Here is a 9,080-nt window from a genome sequence, read left to right as displayed (position 1 = left end):
TTTTTTTTTTTTTTTTTTTTTTTTTTTTTTTTTTTTGAGACGGAGTCCCGCTCTGTGGCCCAGGTTGGAGTGCAGTGGCCGGATCTCAGCTCACTGCAAGCTCCGCCTCCCGGGTTTACGCCATTCTCCTGCCTCAGCCTCCCGAGTAGCTGGGACTACAGGCGCCCGCCACCTCGCCCAGCTAGATTTTTGTATTTTTTTAGTAGAGACGGGGTTTCACCGTGTTAGCCAGGATGGTCTCGATCTCCTGACCTCGTGATCCGCCCGTCTCGGCCTCCCAAAGTGCTGGGATTACAGGCTTGAGCCACCGCGCCCGGCCCCCACACTGAATAATTCTATCAACAATGAACAACTCAAGAAAGCATGACAGAAGCATATTACTTAGAAATGGGTGTAACTTGGCCGGGCACGGTGGCTCAAGCCTATAATCCCAGCACTTTGGGAGGCCGAGACGGGCAGATCAAGAGGTCAGGAGATCGAGACCATCCTGGCTAACACAGTGAAACCCCGTCTCTACTAAAAAATACAAAAACTAGCCGGGCGACGTGACGGGCGCCTGTAGTCCCAGCTACTCGGGAGGCTGAGGCAGGAGAATGACGTAAACCCGGGAGGCAGAGCTTGCAGTGAGCTGAGATCTGGCCACTACACTCCAGCCTGGGTGACAGAGCGAGACTCCATCTCAAAAACAGAAAAAAAAAAAAAAAGAAATGGGTGTAACTCTCAGAAAATGGAAAACAGGGACTCTGGACACAGGACAAGGGGTGGGGAACACGGGCCGGGTGCTGCTGTTCTTCATCATGTGCTTTCCGTGTTACTTCACTCATGAAATTCCCGGTGTGAATAACCAGCAAAAAGGAAAATCACAATCAAAACAACACTGTGTTGGTAAAGCCAGATGGACAAGTGGGGACACGGGTCCAGGGCCCACCAATGTGCCTTCTGCCCTGAAGAGCCAGAGGTAGACAGAAGAATATTCACATTCCAAGGACCCACTGTGTGGAGGGTACACCACCCGGCAAGGATAAATAAAGTTGTGAGGACTGCCAGCTCAGCAGGACCAGGTGGGGCACAGGAAAGACAGGGAAGGCCACCTGAGAAGTGGTCTGTGAAGGAAGGGGCTCAGGAGCCGGGCTCTGGAGACAGGGAATGGTTTCCATCCTCCACAGGCCAGAAGAAAGGCAAGAAAATGCAACGTGTGTTTTGCAAACACCAAGCAGAGCAACCAGATCTGGCCGGACATGGGGACAACAGGCCCACTTTGCAAGGTCAGGCCTCCGGAAGCACAACCTGCAAGGGTGTGCAAGGCCAACTAGAGAAGGGGGAAGGCTGCAGTCCTGAGGCGCAGTGCTGGGTTTTTCTTTTTCTGCTTTGTCCTGAGATTTTGTTACATGTAAACAGAGATGAATTTCCTGTGAAGCTAATGACCCTTAAGCGTCAAGGCTCCCACTTGCCTGCAAGGGACCCCAACAAAGTGTTCACAAAGCCATATACAAACCCCTTTTCTAATGGGCAAAAGTCAGCTGTTTTGACTGTAGATCTCACTTTGTGCCTTTCCACTTGAACTGTCCCTCCATCAGACTTTGCATAGGTGGCACTGGCGTGGATACAGCCAGTGTGGGCTAAAGGTAAGCTGAGTAGATGCACTAACTTGGCTTCAATAGGGTTTGCAGTCAATTTCTCTGTAAGTTACTGAGAGCCATCCAGTATAGAAAGGACTTCCAGACATACTCCCCTGTCCATCACGCCAACCGACCTGGCATGGTGACAAAAACATACAGGACCAGAGGAGCATGTGAGGTGGACACAGGCACCAGCACTGGAAATGTGTGGATCACAGAAATAAACCAGATTTCAACTGCACAGAGGCAGAAGCGAGTCTGTGAAAAACAGACTCACTTACAACTAATGTATTAAAAAATTTATAGAAGGTTTTCAATTTGATGGCATCCTAAAAATTTATATGGCCAATTGTTACCAATAACAAGTTTGAAGCCTAAATTTTCTAAATTATCAGTAATAAATTTCAATCAGCCAAGCAACAGGAAACACTGAATTTATCTTTCTATTCTCCCCATATAAAATATTACAAAATCATTGCCATTCAAAAGATGAAAACAGGACGAAGCCAGAAAAAAGGCAAAAAGTATTACAGAAATATGAGAAGCGATGAAAGAATTGTTGTTTTTGTATATTTTGTGATATTTGCAGTATTTCTCAGCATCTTAAAAATTTATAGATGTGATGGTTCTTAAATAACTTTTATATCTAAGCTTGATTTTGTAATTTTGTACTTTTTTTTTTTGAAACAGTTTCGCTTTTATCACCCAGGTTGGAGTGCAGTGGCACAATCTAGGCTCACTGCATCTTCCGCATCCCAGGTTCTAGGGATTCTCCTGCCTCAGCCTCCTTAGTAGCAGGGATTACAAGCGCGTACCACCACGCCTGACTGATTTTCGTAATTTTAGTAGAGACCGGGTTTCACCATGTTGGCCAGACTGGTCTCAAACTCCCGACCTCAGGTGATCCACACGCCTCGGCCTCCCAAAGTGCTGGGGTTACAGGCGTGAGCCACCACGCCTGGCAAATCTTGTATTTTCTTAAAGAAGGCCCCCTAAATTGTCTAAGTTTCTGGCCCAACAAAAGCTGGTTCAACCCCGCGGCGGGATTTGAAAGGCAGAGCTGTCTACAATACTTCTGTTCTCACATCACATAAAAGATGACAACCATCCACATCAGTGAATACTGTCATCTGCAGTTGGGGTGGGGCTGTGGTCACTCCCCACCCAAAAGCCCAACAGCCAGGGAGGAGGCTCCCATCACAGTGTGGGCGGCTGGAACTAGGAGGGCAGGGATGATCCCCAGGGTCACTGAAGGAAGAGTGGCACAGAAGCATGGAGGGGCAGGTGAGGAAATCAGGAGCCTGGAACAGGGAAGTCTGCCAGGATTGGGGCAGAGGGGAAATGGAAGCAGCTTCTCCAGGGCCGCCTTGAGCGGAACCAGTGTCTAAGAGAGAAAGGACAGTGCACCTTTATCTCTTGGAAGTTCTCTCCCTCGGCTCCCTCACCTTTCAGCATCTAGAACCCAGACTCCATCTCAGGGGCAGCTGAGAGCAGCGAACAACAGAGCGGTAGAATGCTGGGTGCTGGTGAAGGGTGGGTATCTGGGGCCACTGAGACTTTGCCAACATGCTCTTCGCTAAGGAGAACTCCAAAAGGATCACCACTCACGACCTTTACGCCCCGAACCACGCCATCTGGCTAAAGGATACGTTTTCTCCAGTCAGCACCCGATTGCATTAGAAGACAATCTGTCCCTCTTTACACAGGTTCCGAAGACCTTGTGTGGCTTCTGTTTGTCCCAGGGGCAGACCTTCAGGCCATTCCCTCAGCACTGCCCTGCAGGCAGGAAGCATCAGCATAATGCCTGAGGGGGAGCCCCGGCGGCCCGGGTTTCCTGACCAGACTCCTAATGGCAGCATCTTTATTTCAACCCTCTCCCACGTTTAAAAAAGGCTTTTTTTTGTTGTTGGCAAGTTGCAAAGACATAAAATATCTCAAGTTAAAAGTCACAGGAGCCTTAGAACTGTTCCTGCTCTATTGCAAGCTCCTTACGCACATTTGTTAAATAATAACATAAAATTTTAACATCTTCTGTTTCTTCAAGGATCTAAATTTGAAAACCACAGAAACTCCTAACTTAGCTCGCCAGGGTTTACACAGCAATGTCTGAATCCTAAGCTGGCTTTTCACTGCCTCAAGGAGGAACTTTTAGGAACCTAAAAGTTCCTAAATATCTGGCTGATGCTTGCTCTGGAAGGAAAGCTGGAAGGAGGAGAACCCGTGTTCACGCACATAGCAGACCTGCTTTCCAGGAAGAACGCTTGCACTGAAGCTACAAGCTTCATCTGCCTTGCAGGAAGGTTTAGGGTCCTCCTTACAGGAGGAAAAGGTCAAAGGGTGGAGTTTCACAACACTCTTTTAAATTCATTCATTCTTTACAGTCTGAGGCTTGGGTCCTTAAAACCACAAAGGGAAGGAAGACCCTTCAACAAAAAATGTGTCTACTTAGTATTGCAGATTAATTTTTAAACAGGATTAGAGGATTTGCACCAAGGTAAAGCATTATCCACTTTATGACGACTCACTTCAAATTTAAGATTGGTAACAGTCCGATTTTACCATCTAGGGAAACTGGTAGAGCATTTTCGGACTGTCAGACCTCAAAAGAAAAAAAAAAATGCTTTTTGAATATAAAAGGCCAATCTGCCCACAGCACACCTCCTGTCTCTCAAATCTCCGAAAATAATCACTTTTTTTTTCTTTTTTTGAGACAGAGTTTCGCTATTGTTGCCCAGGCTGGTGTGCAATGGCGCGATCTCAGCTCACTGCAACCTCCACCTCCCAGGATCAAGTGATTCTCCTGCCTCAGCCTCCCAAATAGCTAGGACTAAGGAGCGCGCCACCATGCCCAGCTAATTTTGTATTTTCAGTAGAGACGGGGTTTCACCATGTTGGTCAGGCTGGTCTCAAACTCCTGACCTTAGGTGATCCACCCGCCTCGGCCTCCCAAAGTGCTGGGATTACAGGCGTGAGCCACCGCGCCCGGCCCACAATCACCTCCTAAGAGGCAAACATGGAGTAAGCCATCTTACAGTCCTGGGAGAACCAACACTCGCTTGCCTACCAGTACTGACGGTGTGTCAGGCACTGCTGAAGGTACTGAGGAAAGTGGAAGGAACAAACACAAAAATGAAAAAGAGAGGAACTGCAACTCCATTTTAAACCCTGCTCGCTGGTTTTCGGTAGCTCTGCGGCTCGGTTTTCATCCTTCCGGGCAGTGTAACAAGTTCCTCCTGAACTCTTGAGTCCGTGCCCGTCGTGGAGTGGAGCCACTTTCAAGGTGTGGGTCAGAGTAAGTTTGGGTTGAGGATGCTGCAGCCAGGACAATCAAACGGCAGCCCAGCCAGATCAGATCCCCACGCGGCTGGGGCTTACCCCGGGCTGCCTCCCGCGAGCTGAATCCATTCATAGGTCCTTAAAAATCAACAGCCCTGGACTCTAGCCCTGGAGAGATCTCTACATCCTGACCGCTCACTCAAACGCAAAGGTCACGTTAGCCGCTCAACTCCAAAGCAGAGGGGCTCGCCGCCAGGGCTCCGGGGGCTGGAGAAGGGCGCGGGAGGTGTGTCCAGGACACCAGCACAAAGGCTCCTTTCACCGCGCCGCTCCCCGCGCCCTCGGGTGCGGACTCCGGGCGCCCGCCGGCTGCGCGCCAGGACCCCGCCACTCCAGGCGGCTCCCAAAGCCCACGCGCTTCTGCTCCGCCCGGAGTTCCGAGCCGAGCCGCGGCGCTCACCTGTCCCGCCCGCAGCGCCAGCTGCACAGCCGCCTGGAAGCACTCCTCCCAGGGGCCGGCCGCCGGCGCCGCCTGGTCCTCGCCGCTCGGCTTCATCGCGGCCTCGCCGGGCCCCTCCACCTCCAGCCCCCCTCGGCGGGACTCCGGCTCCCACCGGATCCCGCCGTCCCGCCGCCAGGCTCCAGACTCCCTCTGCCTGCTCCCGCAGCTCTGCGCCTAGTCCGCCGCCCGTCCCACACCTGCGCTGGCGGGAAGGGCAGCCAGCGGGCCGCGGGAGCCGCGCGTCCTGCTTTCCGCTCCCCGCCCTCCGCCCCGCCCCGCCCCGCCCCGCCCCGTGCCGAGCCAGGCCCAGCTCCCTGCCCCGCTCCCCGCCCAGCTCCCTGCTCCCGCGCCCGGCCCCGCTCTGCACTGCCCGCCCCGCCCCTCGCAGAGCCCGGCCCCGCCCCTCTCTTCCCCGCCCCTTGGCGCTCCCGGCCCCGCCCCGCACCCGTTGCCGCTTCTGGCCTCGCCCCGCGCCGTGCCCCGCCCCGTCCTGCACCGCCCCTCCCGCTCCCCTCTGCGCCCCACACCTGGCCCCGCCCCTCGGGCTAGCCTTGAACACAAATCAGTGCCAAGTTCCGCCCCCCTGGTGCGGCCTCACCCTCCCTGCTCGGGGCGGACCCAACCCTGCTCCGCCGTGCCCCGCCCCGCTCCGCGCGGAGTGGGCTCCAAGTCCAACTTCTCTGAGCCTCGAGCCCCGCCTCCCTCAAGTGGAGCCCGGCCCGTGTCCAAGCCCCGCCCCGCCACCGCGCGCTGAGACAGGCACCACCCCCGGCTGGAGCTGAACTGTGTCCCGCCGCCGAGGGCGGCCTGGGCCACCGCGGAGCTGGGAGGGAGGGGCTAGGAGCGGCGGTATTGGGGGTCCGGGGCAGCTACTGTCTGGGTGGACCCGTGCGGTGCGGTGCGGTCCCGGCCCAGGAGGTGCCGGGGGCGCGTCCAGCCCGTCGATCCCCGAGCACGTGGCGCCAGGCGTCCCCTCCTGGTGTGTGGCCGGCTTCGGGCTCGAGCGCCTGGGGCGGCCGGGCCAGCACCTTCCGACCGGTCGCTTTTTGTTCGCGGAAGCCGCTGGGCGCCAGGCGTCGTTCTAGGCCTCGCAGGAGCTCAGACCGCCCAGCGCACAAGGCCGCAGTGTTCCCGCAGGCGGCCGCCCGGCGCGGGAGGTTTGGATACAAACAAGCTCTCCCTCCGCTAACCCCAAACACTGCGAGGACAGCGGCTGGGCTTTATAAACTCTTTACACCCAAAACTCGAATGTGGAGACGGAACTGTGATTGCGATGAGCCTCTGTGGTGAGGAATGACCTTTCCAACCTTGGATTCTCTTGCTGGCCCATGTAAACATAAATAGGAGGCATTTCCCGAAAGAGTGGCCGCGTGGTTTCCAAGGTTAATTTCGTAAGCTGCTCTGCCTACCCCTTTTATAAAAGATGCTGACCCACGTAAAATTATTCTGGAGTGCCACTTCGGAGTCTGGGAGAACAATGGGAGTTTGTACAAGAACCTTGATGGGGCATTTTTTACACACTTATCCTAATAATGAAATTAAACGTTTTTAGTTTTTGAGTACTTTATGTCGAAACACCTTGTGGAGAAACTTTAAGCGTACCGTATAAGAGACAAAAAATACAAACGGGAGGAATTACAAACAGGAAATACAAACACGCAGATATGGGTACAACTTTAGGGACTCTGGACTCACCCAGTGCCCTAATCCTACGGCTCAGAAAACGAGACCAATTGCCCTGCCTCCCACCATGGCAGTTTGGGGCAGCTAAGGGCGCACTCCCCTCCATCTTTTTATGATGTTTAAGACAGAGGCCGGGCGCGGTGGCTTACGCCTGTAATCCTAGCACTTTGGGAGACCAAGGCAGGCAGATCACGAGGTCAAGAGATCGAGACAAGTCTGACCAACAAGGTGAATCCCCGTCTTTACTAAAAATACAAAAATAGCTGGATGAGGTGGCGCTCCTGTAGTCCCAGCTACTCGGGAGGCTGAGGCAGGAGAAACGCTTGAACCTGGGAGGCGGAGGTTGCAGTGAGCCGAGATGGCGCCACTGCGCTCCAGCCTGGCGACAGAGAGAGACTCCGTCTCAAAAAAAAAAAAAAAAAAAAGAGCAGGACTTTAGAACGCACTTAAGACTGTACTGTGAATGCCTTACTTTAAAAGAAATGCATTTTCTTGTTGATTTTCACGACAGGTTTTCATTAGCGATCACTTCCAACATCAAGCAAACCAAGTTAAGAAGTGGTAAAATGGCTCTTCCGCCTCTTCCCAGTTCTCCTTTCTGAACACCTCTCCCTCTGCTCCTGGTACTGTCACCCCATCTGGAAGCTCAGTTATATCTTTAGGTAAACTTTCATTATAGATCTCAGCTTATCTAAACATCTGGAAAAATAATGAACTTTCTTTCCGAAGTGGCGTATCTTAAGGCAGCGTAGTGTGGTTTTTCACAACATGAGGCTTTGAAGCAGCCAGGTTTTCGTATATTAAAATATTGGCCTCGGCGGGGCGCGGTGGCTCACGCCTGTAATCCCAGCACTTTGGGAGGCCGAGACGGGTGGATCACGAGGTCAGGAGATCGAGACCATCCTGGCTAACACGGTGAAACCCCGTCTCTACAAAAAATTAGCCAGGTGTGGTGGCGGAAGCCTATAGTCCCAGCTACTTGGAAGGCTAAGGCAGGCGAATGGTGTGAACCCAGGAGGCAGAGCTTGCAGTGAGCCCAGATAGCACCACTGTACTCCAGCCTTGGCAATAGAGTGAGACTCGGTCTCAAAAAAAAAAAAAAAAGAAGAAGAAGAAAATTTAGACTGGCCAACATGGTGAAACCCTGTTTCTGTTAAAAGTACAAAAACTAGCCAAGAGTGGTGGTGTGCGCCTGTGATTCCAGCTACTCTGGGAGGCTGAGGTGGGAGAATCGCTTGAACCTGGGGAGCAGAGCCTGCAGTGAACCGAGATCGCGCCATTGCACTCCAGCTTGGGAGACAGAGCAAGACTCAATCTCAAAAAAAAAAAAAGAAAAGAAAAGAAAAAAAAATTTAGAGGAAAGAGGGCTCATACATTATTTTTGCAATTAAAAGTTGATTTCAAACATTAAGCAAAAATTATTGGCCGGGCGCGGTGGCTCAAGCCTGTAATCCCAGCACTTTGGGAGGCCGAGACGGGCGGATCACGAGGTCAGGAGATCGAGACCATCCTGGCTAACACGGTGAAACCCCGTCTCTACTAAAAAAAATACAAAAAACTAGCCGGGCGAGGTGGCGGGCGCCTGTAGTCCCAGCTACTCGGGAGGCTGAGGCAGGAGAATGGCGGGAACCCGGGAGGCGGAGCTTGCAGTGAGCTGAGACCCGGCCACAGCACTCCAGCCTGGGCGACAGAGCGAGACTCCATCTCAAAAAAAAAAAAAAAAAAATTATTATGATTTTACTGTAATGGGCCCAAATCCTGGTCAAATGTGATCGATATCACTTGCATCTCAGCAGAAATGCCCCCAGTCAAATGGCAAAGAGCATCAACCCTTTTCCCGTTTTAAAATATTCCTTGAAGGGCCCTCAATCTATATCAATGACCACCCAGACTGTCTACTCAGAGACCCAAAATATTAGACAACTATTTGTACAACTCAATCCATATAAATAACTTTTTGTTACGTAGATAATGGAGAAGCTATTTTGGCTTGGATACTT

General features: G+C 52.4%; 1 protein-coding gene across 1 annotated transcript in view; it reads right to left on the bottom strand.

The window, feature by feature from the left end:
- IMPA2 (inositol monophosphatase 2) overlaps positions 1–5,708 on the bottom strand; it is a 51,018-nt gene extending 45,310 nt beyond the window's left edge. The window contains exon 1 of the mRNA XM_025365050.1: positions 5,356–5,708. Coding sequence (XP_025220835.1) covers positions 5,356–5,451 — 96 coding nt within the window. The 5' untranslated portion in view covers positions 5,452–5,708. The remainder of the gene's footprint in view (positions 1–5,355) is intronic.
- Positions 5,709–9,080: the final 3,372 nt, after the last annotated feature.

The sequence above is a fragment of the Theropithecus gelada genome, chromosome 18, assembly GCF_003255815.1.
Source record: "Theropithecus gelada isolate Dixy chromosome 18, Tgel_1.0, whole genome shotgun sequence".
NCBI lineage: Eukaryota > Metazoa > Chordata > Mammalia > Primates > Cercopithecidae > Theropithecus > Theropithecus gelada.
Note: the sequence above shows the minus strand (reverse complement) of the source record. Positions and strands in the feature narration are given on the sequence as shown.